This window comes from Pelophylax lessonae, assembly GCF_965119305.1.
Source record: "Pelophylax lessonae genome assembly, chromosome: 6".
NCBI lineage: Eukaryota > Metazoa > Chordata > Amphibia > Anura > Ranidae > Pelophylax > Pelophylax lessonae.
In genome coordinates this window covers 71,333,593-71,349,234 of record NC_138773.1, presented here as the reverse complement: position 1 = coordinate 71,349,234, position 15,642 = coordinate 71,333,593, and the positions used below count along the sequence as shown (strand labels likewise).

The 15,642-nt window shown below is 42.1% G+C and overlaps 1 protein-coding gene across 2 annotated transcripts in view; it reads left to right on the top strand.

Moving 5' to 3' along the window:
• SRL (sarcalumenin) overlaps positions 1 to 15,642 on the top strand; it is an 82,748-nt gene that overhangs the window by 55,263 nt on the left and 11,843 nt on the right. For both annotated transcript variants that reach the window (XM_082262309.1, XM_082262308.1), the window contains exons 2-3: positions 10,367 to 12,340; positions 15,095 to 15,193. In XM_082262309.1, the coding sequence (XP_082118435.1) occupies positions 10,367 to 12,340; positions 15,095 to 15,193 (2,073 nt within the window). The remainder of the gene's footprint in view (positions 1 to 10,366; positions 12,341 to 15,094; positions 15,194 to 15,642) is intronic.

Below are 15,642 nucleotides of genomic sequence, written 5' to 3'. Positions count from 1 at the left end.
AATAGAGCTTTCTTTTGATGGTATTTGATCAATACTGGGTTTTTTATTTTTTGTGCTATAAATAAAAAAAGACTGAAAATATTGTGAAAAAACGCATTTTTCTTTGTTTCTGTCATAAAATTTTGCAAATTAGTAATTTTTCTTCACAAATTTTGGCCAAAATTTATACTGCTACTTATCTTTGGTAAAAATAACCCAAGTAAGTGTATATTATTTGGTCTTTGTGAAAGTTATAGAGTCCACAAGCTATGGTGCGAATCATTGAAAATTGATCACACTTGATCACACCTGATGTACTGAAGGCCTATCTCATTTCTTGAGACACTAAAAAGTCAGGAAAGTACAAATACCCCCCAAATGACCCCTTTTTGGAAAGTAGACATTCCAAGGTATTTAATAAGGGGCATGGTGAGTTTTTTGAAGTTGTAATTTTTTCCCACAATGCTTTGCAAAATGAAGATTTTGTTTTTTGTTTTTTTTTTTTTTTACAAATTGCCGTATTAACAGGTTATTTCTCTCACACAGCACATGTATACTTGCAACTACACCCCAAAACACATTCTACTACTCCTCCTGAGTATGGAGATACCACATGTGTGAGACTTTTTCACAGCCTGGCCACATACAGAGGCCTAACATCCAAGTAGCCCCGTCCGGCATTCTAGGAGCACAAATTACACATATAATTTCCTGACAACCTATCGCACTTTTGAAGGCCCTGGAGCACCAGGACAATGGAAACCCCCATAAAATTACCCCATTTTGGAAAGCAAACAGCCCAACGTATAATTTTTGAGGCATAATGAGTCTTTTGAATATGTCATTTTTTTCCACAAGTTTTTGGAAAATGTGGAAAGAAAATGAAAACACTTTTTTTTTACACAAAGCTGTCCATTTATGCAATATTTCTAACACATAGCATGTACATAGCAAAAATTGCACCCCAAAATACATTCTGCTATTCCTCCTGAGTATGGCGATACCACATGTGTAACACTTTTTCACAGCCTGGCCACATACATAGGCCTAACATCCAAGTAGCGCTTTACACAAAGTTGTCCATTTATCCACTTTAAGACTGGGCCTATTTTTGACACTTGGTGTTTACAAACTAAAATCATTTTTTTTTGCTAGAAAACTACTTAGAACCCCCAAACATTATATATTTATTTTTAGCAGAGACCCTAGAGAATAAAATGGAGATCGTTGCAATATTTTTTATCACACCATATTTGCGCAGCAGTCTTCCAAATGCGATTTTTTTGAAAAAAAATTCACTTTTTTGAACTAAAACATAAGAAAACAGTAAATTTAGCACAATTTTTTTCCATAATATGAAAGATAATGTTACGCCGAGTAATTAGATACCCAACATGTCATGCTTCAAAATTGTGCATGCTCACAGAATGGCGCCAAACATTGGTACTTAAAAATCCCCATAGGCAACATTTAAAAAATTTCTGCAGGTTACTAGCTTAGAGTTACAGAGGAGGTCTATGGCTCAAATTATTGCTCTCGCTCTAACGATCGCGGCGATACCTCACATGTATGGTTTGAACACCGTTTACATATGTGGGCGGGACTTGCGTATGCGTTTGCTTCTGCGCGCGAGCTAACGGAGGCAGGGCGCTTTAATTTTTTTTTTTTCCTATTTATTTTATTTATTATTTTTTTATTTTTACACAGTTTAAAAAAAAAAAATGTTTTGATCATTTTTATTCCTATTACAAGGAATGTAAACATCCCTTGTAATAGAAATAGGCATGACAGGTCCTCTTTATTGTGAGATCTGGGGTCAAAAAGACCTCACACCTCACAACTACACTAAAAAAGAAAAAAAAAAAAATAATTGTTGAAAGAGGAAAAAAAAAAAAAAGCAAAAAAAAAAGCGGCCCTTTAAACCGGTTGCTAGGCAACGTCTTTTGACGTAGCTCCGGTCCTCCAAGACCATAGAGTTGAGTGAGGGCCATCTTGCCCTCACTCGACTTCCTGTCTCTGAGGATCCGGGACCGGATATTTTTCCCCGCTGCCGGCGGGTCCGGTAAGCTGGGAAAACGTCTGGGACGCGGCAGGAGGGGGGGGGGCACCTCTTTCCCTGCACCGTAAGGGTAATTCCGCGGCGAATCCGCCACTGGGACCACCCTTATCTGAAAGCCGACCGCCCGCCGTTTCAAAAAATACCGGGGTTATGGGGGCTATCTGCTGCCATAACTCCAGTATTTAGCTTTTAATGGCCGACGCATATAGTCGTTAGGCGGTCAGTAAGTGATTGCATGTATATGACAAACAGGTGACGATGACTGATGGGGTGACAGGTGACGATGACTGATGGGGTGACAGGTGACAATGACTGATGGGGTGACAGGTGACGATGACTGATGGGGTGACAGGTGACGATGACTGATGGGGTGACAGGTGATGATGATTGATGAGGTGACAGGCGACGATGATTGATGAGGTGACAAGTGACGATGATTGATGGGGTGACAGATGACAATCACTGACGGGGTGACATGTGACGATGATTGATGGGGTGACAAGTGACGATCACTGATGGGGTGTCAAGTGACGATGATTGATAGGGTGACAGATGACGGTGACTGATGGGGTGACAGGTGACGATGTTTGATGGGGTGACAGGTGACGGGCGATGGTCACTGATGGGTGACAGGTGACGGGCGATGGTGCACGGCGGTACTGCTGGCAGTCTCTGGTGACCGGTGAACTTTAGGCTATGTTCACATGTGAGCGTAGCGATCACGGGCAGAATCACCGTGATTCTGCCCGTGATCCAGAAATCATTGCAAATGGCGGGACGCCTGTGCGTTGCCCGTGATTTGCAATAGCACCCCAAATGCTGTGCGATGTTGCTGCGATTTCCGCCTGCTGAATCGAGGTAACATCACGCAAACAACACATGACGCCCCAAAGAAACTCTTGTACCTTTTTTGGGCATCATGCGATGTTTGCGCGATGTTACCGCGATTCGGCAGGCGGAAATGGCGGCAACATCGCACAGCGTTTGGGGTGCTATTGCAAATCATGGGCAACGCACAGGCGTCCCGCGATTTGCAATGATTTCCGGATCGCGGGCAGAATCGCGGTTATTCTGCCTGCGATCGCTACTCTCACATGTGAACGTAGCCTTATGGGTGTCAATTTCTGGGCACTGATGAGGTGACTGTTGGGTGACAGGTGACATTGGGGGGGGCTGAGGACTGTGTGTGGGGGACCTTTATTTGTGTGCTTTTTACTTTTTACAGGGGTACAGAGCAGTAACTCACTGTTTCTAGCTCTTCTCCCCTCACACTGGAAGCTGTATGAGGGGAGAAGAGCTAGTAACACTGAGTTACTGCTCTTTGTTTACATTTTCTGATCGGCTGTGAATGGATTCACAGCCGATCACATAGTAAACAGTCACTGTCAGTGACTGTTTACTACCGCCGGTGACAGCTGTGTTCCTACGGAACACAGTGCCACCGACATGACCGCGCTGCGCGCTCCCGATCGCGCATGCGCGGTCATCTCCCGGGCGCCTCCATTGTGATCGGCTGTGTCATTGGAACACAGCCGATCACGTGGGAAACAGCCATGCCTATTGGCTGTTTCCCCCCTGCCGGTGACCGGCTGTGTCCCGGGGACACGCCGACACCGGCAGTGCACGGCGGCGCGCCCGCGATCGCGCGCCTGCCGTGCATTTACTGGGTCACGTCATATGACGTCCGCCCAGGATAATAGCCGCACCGTCCCGCCGTCATATGACGGCGGGCGGGCGGTAAGTGGTTAATGACCAGGCCATTTTTTGCCATTCGACACTGCGTTACTTTAAGTGACAATTGCGCGGTATTGTGGCGCTGTACCCAAATAAAATTGATGTCCTTTTTTTCCCATAAATAGAGCTTTTTTTGGTAGTATTTGATCACCACTGCGTTTTTTTGTTTTGTTTTTTTTTTTTTTGCACTATAAACAAAAAAAGCGACAATTGTGAAATTATTATTATTTTTTTTTTTACTTTCTGCTATATAACATTCCCAATAACAAAAGGTGAACGTATTCTTTAACCACTTCAGCTCCGGAATATTTATCCCCACCCTCCCTTCCTGACCAGGCCATTTCTTGTGATACGGCAATGCGTTATTTTAACTGACAATTGTGCGGTCATGCAACACTGTACCAAAATAAACTGTATGTCTTCCCCCCCCCCACAATTAGAGCTTTCTTTTGGTGGTATTTGATCACCTGTGCGATTTTTTTTTTTTTTTTAACTATAAAAAAATAGCGACAATTTTGGAAAAAATTTAATTTTTTTTACTTTCTGCTATATAAAGTCCCCAATAAAAAAAAAGAATTAAAAATCAGATTTTTTCATCATTTTAGGCAAATTTGTATTCTGCTACAAAAAATCACAATAAGCATATATTGATTGGTTTGCGCAAAAGTTATCGCGTCTACAAACTAGGGAAAAGATTTATGTCTTTTTTTTTTTTTTATACTAGTAATGGTGGCGATCAGCAACTTTTAACGGGACTGCAACATTGTGGCGGACAGATCGTACACCTAACTGACATTTTTGACACTTTTGGGGGGGACCAGTGACATTACTACAGTAATTGGTGCTAAGAATATGCACTGTTACTGTAATAATGACACTGGCAGGGTAGGGGTTAACACCAGGGGCGATCAAAGGGCTAAATGTGTCCCTAGGGGTTGCTTTCTAACTGTGGGGGGGGTGGGCTTGCTGGATGAACACAGAGACCTGTGATTCTAAATAGGAGGAGCACAGGTTCACTGTGTTCATTGCAGACAGAACAGCAGTCTGCCGTGTTTACAAAAGCAGATCGCCAATCTGTCTCCACCGGGAGCAATTGCGGGAGCCCGGAGGCAATCACGGCCGCCGGCCCCGCAGATCAGCTTTCCCTGTGGCAAATGGGTGCGTGCACCACCACACGCGGTTCCGCGAAGCAACGTACAGTTACGTTGTTTCGTGGGACAGAGCTGACCTGCCACAGTATATGTAATGCTGGTGGTTGGCAAGTGGTTAAAGTGGTATTAAACCCAAAACCGAAATAACAATCATTACACATGGTGGCTGCATCAGTTTTTAGGCATTTTTCCCTCTGTTTTCACTTGGTGATCCGGCCAGTAACACACTTCCTGTATTAGAGTGTCTCCACTCTGATAGCACAGGGGGCAACTTTGAACAGCACCATTGTCAATCTGGGGGGAGGGAAATGTTACTAGCAGATTTAGCTACACTAACAAGTTGATGCTGAACTCCAGTTATGACTTTATGAGCCGTGACTGCCGGTTCACACTGTTCCGACTTGTCAGGCGACTTGGTCGCCTGACAAGTAGCGGTCCATGCTGTGCAATGTTTCCCGTTCTAATAGGAGCGACTCAAGTCGCTCTGACTTAGAAAAAGGTTCCTGCACCTTTTTTTTGCAAAGTCGGATTATGTGAAGTTGTTGCAAGCCGCGCCAAAGTCGCGGTGCACAGGCGACGGCGTTAGTCGCCCGAAGTCGGGTCGGATCAGTGTGAACCGACACTTACAGCAACTTTTTTTTCCTTTTGGGGTAAGTTTTCCATAAATAAATAAAAGCTGATCATTGTAAGCACCCCTGTGAGTAGGAAATGGTTTGTATCAGCCCTGTAACTGCAAGAGAGCTTGTTCGTTTGAAAAACAGACCTACTGGCAAGATCACCAGATGAAACTAGATGAAAGAAAACCTCGAAACAAAACAAATGCAGCCATCACATCTAAGAATTGGTAAGCTGCAAAATATATGTATATGTATATATTGTATATATATATATATATATATATATATATATATATATATATATACAGTATCTCACAAAAAAGTGAGTACACCCCTCACATGTTTGTAAATATTTTATTATATCTTTTCCTGTGACAACACTGAAGAAATGACACTTTGCTACAATGTAAAGTAGTGAGTGTACAGCTTGTATAACAGTGTAAATTTGCTGTCCCCTCAAAATAACTCAACACACAGCCATTAATGTCTAAACCACTGGCAGCAAAAGTGAGTACACCCCTAAGTTTAAGTGTCCAAATTGGGCCCAAAGTGTCAATATTTTGTGTGGTCACCATTATTTTGCAGCACTGCCTTAACCCTCTTGGGCATGGAGTTCACCAGAGCTTCACAGGTTGCCACTGGAGTCCTCTTCCACTCCTCCATGATGACATCACAGAGCTGCTGGATTTTAGAGACCCTGCACTCCTCCACCTTCCGTTTGAGGATGCCCCACAGATGCTCAATAGGGTTTAGGTCCGAAGACATTCTTGGGCAGTCCATCACCTTTACCCTCAGCTTCTTAAGCAAGGCAGTGGTCGTCTTGAAGGTGTGTTTGGGGTTGTTATCATGTTGGAATACTGCCCTGCGGCCCAGTCTCCGATGCAAGGGGGATCATGTTTGCTTTAATATGTCACAGTACACGTTGGCATTCATGGTTCCCTCAATGAACTGTAGCTCCCCAGTGCCGGCAGCACTCATGCAGCCCCAGACCATGACACTCCTACTACCATGCTTGACTGTAGGCAAGACACACTTGTCTTTGTACTTCTCACCTGGTTGCTGTCACACACGCTTGAAACCTTCTGAACCAAATAAGTTTATCTTGGTCTCATCAGACCACAGGACATGGTTCCTGTAATCCATGTCCTTAGTCTGCTTGTCTTCAGCAAACTGTTTGCAGGATTTCTTATGCATCATCTTTAGAAGAGGCTTCCTTCTGGGAAGACAGCCATGTAGACCGATTTGATGCAGTGTGCGTACTGACACGCTGACCCCCCACCCCTTCCAATCTCTGCAGCAATGCTGGCAGCACTTATACGTCTATTTCCCAAAGACAACCTCTGCATATGACGCTGAGCGCGTGCACTCAATTTCTTTGGTCGACCATGGATTGGCCTGTTCTGAGTGGAACCTGTCCTGTTAAACCGCTGTATGGTCTCAGCCACCATGCTGCAGCTCAGTTTCAGGGTCTTGCCAATCTTCTTATAGCCTAGGCCATCTTTATGTAGAGCAAGAATTATTTTTTTCAGATCCTCAGAGAGTTCTTTGCCATAAGGTGTCATGTTGAATTTCCAGTGACCAATATGATAAAGCAAGAGCGATAGCATCAAATTTAACACACCTTTTCCCCATTCACACCTGGGACCTTGTAACACTAAAGAGTCACATGACACCGGGGAGGGAAAATGGCCAATTGGGCCCAATTTGGACATTTTTACTTACGGATGTACTCACTTTTGTTGCCAGCGGTTTAGACATTAATGGCTGGGTGTTGAGTTATTTTGATTGGACAGCAAATTTACACTGTTATACAAGCTGTACACTCACTACTTTACATTGTAGCAAAGTGACATTTCTTCAGTGTTGTCATATGAAAAGATATAATACAATATTTACAAAAATGTGAGGGGTGTACTCACTTTTGTGAGATACTTTGTGTGTGTGTATATATACATATATGTATAGATATATATATATACACATGGAAGCAACCATATTTGTTCATTATATACTCTGCTTCTTGCTTTTTACAGAATGCTTAAAGGCTGTGCTTTGCTACTTATTTCTCACATCACAACAAACTCATTAAAAACAATGCACTCCCCATGTTGCTGATACACAATATTGTCAAAAGTATTGGGACACTTGCCTTTACATGCACATGAACTTTAATGGCATCCCAGTCTTAGTCTGTAGGGTTCAATATTGAGTTGGTCCATCCTTTGCAGCTGTAACAGCTTCAACTCCTCTGGGAAGGCTGTCCACAAGGTTTAAGAGTGTGTCTATTGGATAGTTGAAGCTGTTATAGCCCCACTGGCTAATGGGGGCACGAGTGTGCCTCCGGCAGTGCGCCTGCGCCCCCAGGAGCTTTCCGCGAACCGCCGTACAGGTACGATAGTTCGCACAGCCGAGCCAGCCTGCCGCAGTATATCTGCAGCGGGCGGTCGGCAAGTAGTAAAGTGGTTCTAAAGGCAGAAGGTTTTTTTACTTTAATGCAATCTATGTATTAAGATAAAAAAATCTTCTGGGTGCAGCTTCCCCCTTAACCACTTAAGCCCCGGAGGATTTGGCTGCTAAACGACCAGGGGGTATTTTGCGATTCGGCACTGCGTGACTTTAACGGACAATTGCGCGGTCGTGCGACGCTGTACCTAAACGAATTTGACGTCCTTTTTTTCCCACAAACAGAGCTTTCTTTTGGTGGTATTTGATCACCTGTGCGATTTTTTTGATCACACGCTATAAACAAAAAAACAGCGTCAATTTTGCAAAAATAACAATATTTTTCACATTTTTTTATATGAAATTCCCCCCCAAAAAAAAGTAAAAATCAAAATTTTTTAACATTTTCGGCCAATTTGTTTTATGCTACATATGTTTGGTAAAAAAAAAATCGCAAAAAGCGTATTTTGATTGGTTTGCGCAAAAGTTATCGCGTTTACTAACAAAGGGAAAGATTTTTGTTGTTTTTTTTAACGCGTGATGGTGGCGATCTGCATTTTTTTTGCGGTACTGCGACATTGCGGCGGACAGATCGGACCCTTGACTGACATTTTTGACACTTTTGGGGTTACCAGTGACATTTCTACAGTAATCAGTGCTATATATATGCACTGTTACTGTAAAATTACACTGGCAGTGAAGGGGTTAACTTTATTTCAGAGGGAGGGGCTGTGTATGTCCCTAGGGGCGTGATTCTAACTGTGATTGGCTGTGGCTTGAGCTGTAGGAACACTGATCAACGGTCCTACATAGTAGAACCGTATGATCGGTGTTTCTACACAGGGGAGAATGACAGGCAGCTTATTTACACAAGCTGCCTGCCTTTCTCCCTCTCCCCCGACGATCGCAGAGTGGCCGGCGGACATCGGGTCCGCCGGTCACACGCGCGGGGGGGTCCGTGACCACGCGGGAGCGCGCCTCCGGCGGCGCGCGCTCGCTCCCTAGACCCTCACAAGCTAGTGACGTTTATTTACGTCACTTTGCCTGTGAGGGGCTGACCGCCGCAGTATATCTACTTGCGGCGGTCGGCAAGCGGTTAAACTTACCTGAGCCCCATCCCAATCCAGCGATGTGCATGAGAGCAGTGGCTCTTCCATGTCTCTCTCTCCTCATTGGCTCACACAGCAGTGGGAGTCATTGGCACCTGCTTCTGTCAATCACAGCCAATGAAGAAAGAGCAGGGTGTGGGGCAGAGCGTGTGTGAATGCACAATGTCCATTTACAGGAGCAAGGCTGCTCGATTGCACCATAGCAAGAGGTTTGTTATTGGGGACATCAGGCAGGGGGAGCAAGGAGCCAAAAAGAACAGGATCAGGTTTGCTCTGTGCAAAACCACAGAGCAGGTAAGTATAACATGCTTTTTTTTTTTTTTTTTTGTTAATCTGCAACCTTTGGAATCACTTTAAATACTTGTTTTCACCCTTTGTTCATCCTTTGTTGCATCTCAGTGCTGCTGGTTTCAGGCAGCCTGTTTGTAACAACTTCATATCACCATGCACTCTAGCGATGGCTGCAGGGTATTTCCCAGGGAAGGTTTCCTGATGGTGACAACAGTGAACCATGCCTGCATAATAGGTGTTGAAATGGCCACTTGTAGTCGCCAAAAGAACCCCATGTGACAGGTTGAAAATGCAGGAGCACAATTGATAGGCAGAGATAGAGCGTTGTCACCCTATAACAGGAAGTCACTGAACAAGGAACTTCATGACACAATCACCAGATACTATGAAAAATGACTTTAGAGAAAACATTTACAAGGTAATGCCTATATTTTTGGTGAGTGGGTTTACATACATTTAAAGCAAATATTTTGTATGTCTTGTCAAACCTCGTACAGTTAAAGCAAAGCGAAATTGGGTCATGAGATAAACAGTCATTACCTGAGTATGCTTTATTCGAATGTAATTAAATTATGCCTCCAGCAGTTGATTAACATAAAAATTGCACACCTTGAAGCCACGCATGAGTTACTGTAAATTTTAAAATCTTGATCTTTAAGGCTTATTTAATGAAAATATTTTATTGCTGAAGTGACACAAAAATAACTTATAAAAAGCAGCAAGAGGGGTTCTACTCACTGCAATATAAGTTATTTTAATTCCTGTTTGTCAGGAAGAGTTGAACATTTGAAGGCTTGGGGTGTTTAAGGAATGCATAAATAAAGATATACTTACATGAGGTTGGACATGGCATGGACTGATTTACATAGAGAAAACACTTGCCGCCAATACTGCACTTTGCAGCAGCTGAGCAGAAATGTTTGCTGTGCTTCTCCTGAACCCAGAGCTCCAATGACACTGACTGATGGTCTTCTAACTGTTTAGAACTTCAAGTCTCCTCTCCCGATGCCTCTGATGATGCTGGAAACCTTGCTGATGGCCTTCCAGGTTCTGTGGACCCCACTTGGGATGACAACTCACTTAATGCTGAACAAATCCTTATAGAGAAGAGTCGGGATTACGGAAACGTGGCTACAGAAGACAGGCAAGAGAAACAAAATGTTACTCCTGGTGCATCCCTTTCTGAGACTGTTAATATTACACTAGAAGAAGATGACGCAAATGTGGGGACTGATGTTGCAGAAGGCCAAGACAAGGACAGAGAAGAAGTAATTGGTGATGCAACCAGTAAAATTGAAGAAGAGGAGAGCACACAGGACCCTGAGACAGAGGTGGGAGAGGAAAATAATTTAAAAGAACAGGCTGCAACGTTGCCTACTTTTGAGGAAAGTTCTGAAACTGAGGATGAAGAACCTATCCCTGACATTACTGAAAATGAGCAAGTCCTAGCTGTTCCTCAAGACGAATCAGAGTCAGATTTTGAAGAGTCTGACTATGTGCCAGAGGAAAATCTAGAATCAACAGAGGAAGAAGATGAACATTCTGAAACAGAGTTGGACTCAACATCGGAAGAGGAGGAGGAGGAGGAAGAACCAGGATTGAATATCAATGATGATGTACCTGGAGACAAGTCATCAGAAGAGGCAGATGAAGAAAATGGTGAAAATGGAGACCAATCATCAGATGAAATAGTAATAGAAGAAGAAGAAGCTGAGTTAGAAACTAAAGGGAGATCATCCGAACAAGAAACTGAAGAGCGTGGACCAGACTTTGACGGAGATGAAAAAGATGAACCTGAGACAGGGGCTGAACATGACATAACTGGAGATGCGTCTTCAGAAGCAAGTGAAGATGAAGAAGATAAACCAGATGTACCTTCTCAGGATTATATAGCAGAAGAGGAGATTTCAGAACGAGAGAAAGAAGCAGAACAAGAATTGGATGATAAGGATTATATAGATGAAGAAGAATCTCCAGAAGAGCTAGCATCAGATGCTAAAGAAGGTATTCATGAAACAAAACTTTCTGAAGAAGAAGATGAAGAAGCACAAGTTGTAAATGCTAATGAGAACATTAACATTTTAACAGAAGTTAAAGAAGAAGAGACAGAAGTTGATGAAGACAGCCACACAGAAGATGGTAATATAGAGAATGTGTCAGCAGAAGACCCTAAACGAGAGGAACTTGTTCTATCAGATGCAGCTGATAGCACAGAACAGAGTATAGAATCAACACTCACAGCATTGGAGGACACTGATGAAAACAACATCCATACAGAAGACAGCAATAAAGAGAATGTGTCAGCAGAAGACTCTAAACCAGAGGAACATGTTCTATCAGATGCAGCTGATAGCACAGAACAGAGTATAGAATCAACACTCACAGCAGAGGAGGACACCGATGAAAACAACATCCATACAGAAGACAGCAATAAAGAGAATGTGTCAGAAGAAGACCCTAAACCAGAGGAACTTGTTCTATCAGATGCAGCTGATAGCACAGAACAGAGTATAGAATCAACACTCACAGCAGAGGAGGACACTGATGAAAACAACATCCATACAGAAGACAGCAATAAAGAGAATGTGTCAGCAGAAGACCCTAAACCAGAGGAACATGTTCTATCAGATGCAGCTGATAGTACAGAGCAGAGTATAGAATCAACACTCACAGCAGAGGAAGCCACAGGTCAGGAGGACACTGATGAAAACAACATCCATACAGAAAACAGCAATGTAGAGAATGTGTCAGCAGAAGACCCTAAACCAGAGGAACTTGTTCTATCAGATGCAGCTGATAGCACAGAGCAGAGTATAGGAACCACACTCACAACAGAGGAAGCCACTGGTCAGGAGAACACTGATGAAAATAACAACCCTATTGTTGAACCAACATCACATTCACCTGCTAAACCATCTAAAAAACAAGCTGTCAGGACAAAGTCAAGAAGACGAAAAGGTAGACATTCCAGATATCTAAACGGCTAATAAAGTAACTATGATTTGCAATACCCTTTTATATGGTAGGGAAAAAAACCTTAATAGTTTATCAATATTATCACTTTCTTTTAGCATAAGGTATATGGTTAAGTGACAGATTTAAATCTGTAAACAGACTCATAATGATGTTATGTGGCACAGGAAATGGAAAAATGTACACAGCAAAACATAAATATATTTTTTATGGTTGTTAATCTGTGTTATAAATACTTAATCTGGAAACCTGCACTGTAATGAATGTGGGTTGTCTATCCAAATATCTTGTATAGTTAATTAGACTATATTGGTGTATCTACAGTTTTTTATACAGGTATATCTATAGCCACCAATATATATATATATATATATATATATATATATATATATATATATATATATATATATATGCAAACTCTTAAACTCTGTGTATATATATTACATAGAGTAGGAAAAGATCCTGTGTCCCAATGAGGAGATGTTTCCTGCCCAAGAGACACAACAGGAAGTTAGAGAAAGTCTCTCTAAACTGGGAGGAAATCTCCTTTTAGCAAGTGGTCACTACGACAGGTGTGCCCATTGGAAGATTTTCATTCACAATTTTGGATTTTCCATTACTTTTTTCCCAGTGACAGTGGTCACCAGGGCAAACAGGGAGGGTGAATCTTCCCAACAGGGACACAGATAGCAATAAGAACCTGCCAACTATTCTATCTCTCTCACTCCGCTACACAAAAAAAAAAAAAAAAAAATATGTTTTGGCTCAGGGTATGCTTTAAATGCAAAAAGTAAAAAACACAGCATATAATTAAAATAAATGAAAAAATAATGTGGAGGACACATTTACACAACTTTAATTACAACGTAGGTGGTTATAAAACAAAATGAGAGACAAAGCAAACAGAATGTGAAATAATCTATGATAAGTGTGAATTGATCAGTAAATTGTAATTTTCAGTATTACATTTTGAATGGTCACTGAAGGACCAGAAGGTGATGGTGGAGTAAAATGACAAAAATATATAAAGCTTCGGATTATGAAGTATTTTATTTCAGGTTTTGACCGTAGAGCTTATTTTCTCTGAAAAAGCTAACTATAATGGCTTTAAAGGTACGCTCCAGGCAAGGAATGAAAAACACATTTAAAGCACATATATGACTTGTTTTACCAAGTGACTTATAGAGCTATGTGTATGTGTTGTCATCCGTCCTCCCCTGCTGTTCTATAGTTTATAGCTATAAAGAGGGGGGCATAATTTCTCAGAGCATACAGACTATGTACTGTCTTACCCCCTAGAAACTTATTGAGATACCTAACCAAACTGCCCACCTAATATCTCCCAATCCCCCGGTAAGGTTACAAATGAGGCATCCCCATTGACCTGAATTTACTACATGATAATGCAATATTACAGCTGAACTCCAAGCAAATAACTAAATACACAGATGGCATACATATGTGAGAGCTTTTTACAATTATTATCTGTATTTTTGTCTATTCTGTCCAGCACAGCCAGTCAGGAGACTTGATTTTTCCTCTGCTGCAGTTAGGTATTATACACAGGACTTTTCCCCGCCCCCAGCCTGTGATTGGGGGGTAAAGGAGAAGGAGCAGACTGATAAGCTCATCACTCTGCTCTCCCCCTTTATACATGCTCCTCTTTAGCACATTAATTCTACAGCACAATTGAGCAGCTTCTCCCTTTACTGGTCTATGCCCTGATGTAGAGGTGATTGCAGGAGGTTGGTGCCAGCTCCAATTCAGGTGCTTACATTAGCTGCTTTGAAAAATACATTTAATGCACATGTACCCCCAGGAATTATTTTTTTCTCTCTCTGCCTGAAATGTGGCTTTGTTGAGCAAAAACATAGGGGTTTATTTACTAAAGGCAAATAGACTGTGCACTTTGCAAGAGTAGCTTAGTAAATAAGCAGAAGCCTTGCTGACTTCCATCATCCAATCATGTACAGTACAAGAAAAAATGTTGTTTTTTCCTTGTGTATAATTGGGTGGTGTTGGCAAAGTGAAGCTTTACCAAATTTACTAAGCTCTGGAACAGCTGCAGTTGCAGAGTGCAATTGCACTCTGCAAAGTGCACAGTCTATTGGCCTTTAGTAAATCACCTCCATAGTATTTATTAGAAATATATTCACCTAGAGCAGCCCTTTTCAACCAGCAAGCAGAGGCACCCTGTGATGCCTTCTGGGTTCTTCAGGGGTGCCCTGGCACAATGCCCATAACTTGTCAATAAGCCAATGGGTGGATCAACCCTGCCTTTAGGTTTTTATTGTGCAACATTACAACCTTGAGTACTCTGCGGGCCAGCCTCTGCCATACTAACAGCCAATGATGTCATTGGCAGCTAAGGAGGATGTTGGGGGCTATGCCCCTTTCTGTCAGCACTGGGGTCACATTAGTTGAGTGAGGGAGAAGAGATATGCTGGAATACTAGTCGGTACCAGTGTGCAAAGGTGCGTTTGCCTTGTAAGAATAATTAACCTCTAATGTTGGGTGTCCTAGGTGTGTGATACTCTTACGATACGTAACACTATAAGTTTTATTCTTTCAATTTTAGAATGGGTGCCTCGGGAGTGTGTAGAATTTAATAGGGTGCTTTATCACTGATCACTCAGGGGGCACTGATCTAGAGGAGGACAGTCATTTGTCAGATGCAACATTTTGTCATTCATGATTTGATTGGCTAATATTTTCCTTCCTTCTTGTAATTTTTTACAGATGACTTGGAAGAAGCAGAAGAGTTCACAAGAAGGGACAGAAGCCACATAGACAATACCTTGAAACTTGCTGACGAAAAACCAGCAGAGGACTACTCAGGTAATGTGTCAAATAAAAAGTCAAAAGGCAATAGAATAGGTGTCATCACAAGAGCCTTTGCCCAATGGGTGAATACATTCTTGCTATATAAAGGAGGCCCCCGTCTTGCTGGAGATACAGGTTGGGAAAGTACAGGGATTTTAAGGTGCCAAGCAATAAATGTACTATGTATAATCAAATATATATATATATATGGAATAGTCAAAATATAAAACTTTAATAATTTATTAATACATAAGATGTTAAAAACATACTACACATGATCAGTACAATATCGTGATCAGTTATACATCTAATTAGCCCGATATTGACAGGATCCAAAAGATAAGTGCACATGGATCAATGCATTTCGCCCTATTCAGGGGCTTCTTCAGGATCCACGTATACAGATTTACATACATCTTCAAAAAAGAGGGGAAAAGGAAAAAGAAAAAAACAAACACAAGTTT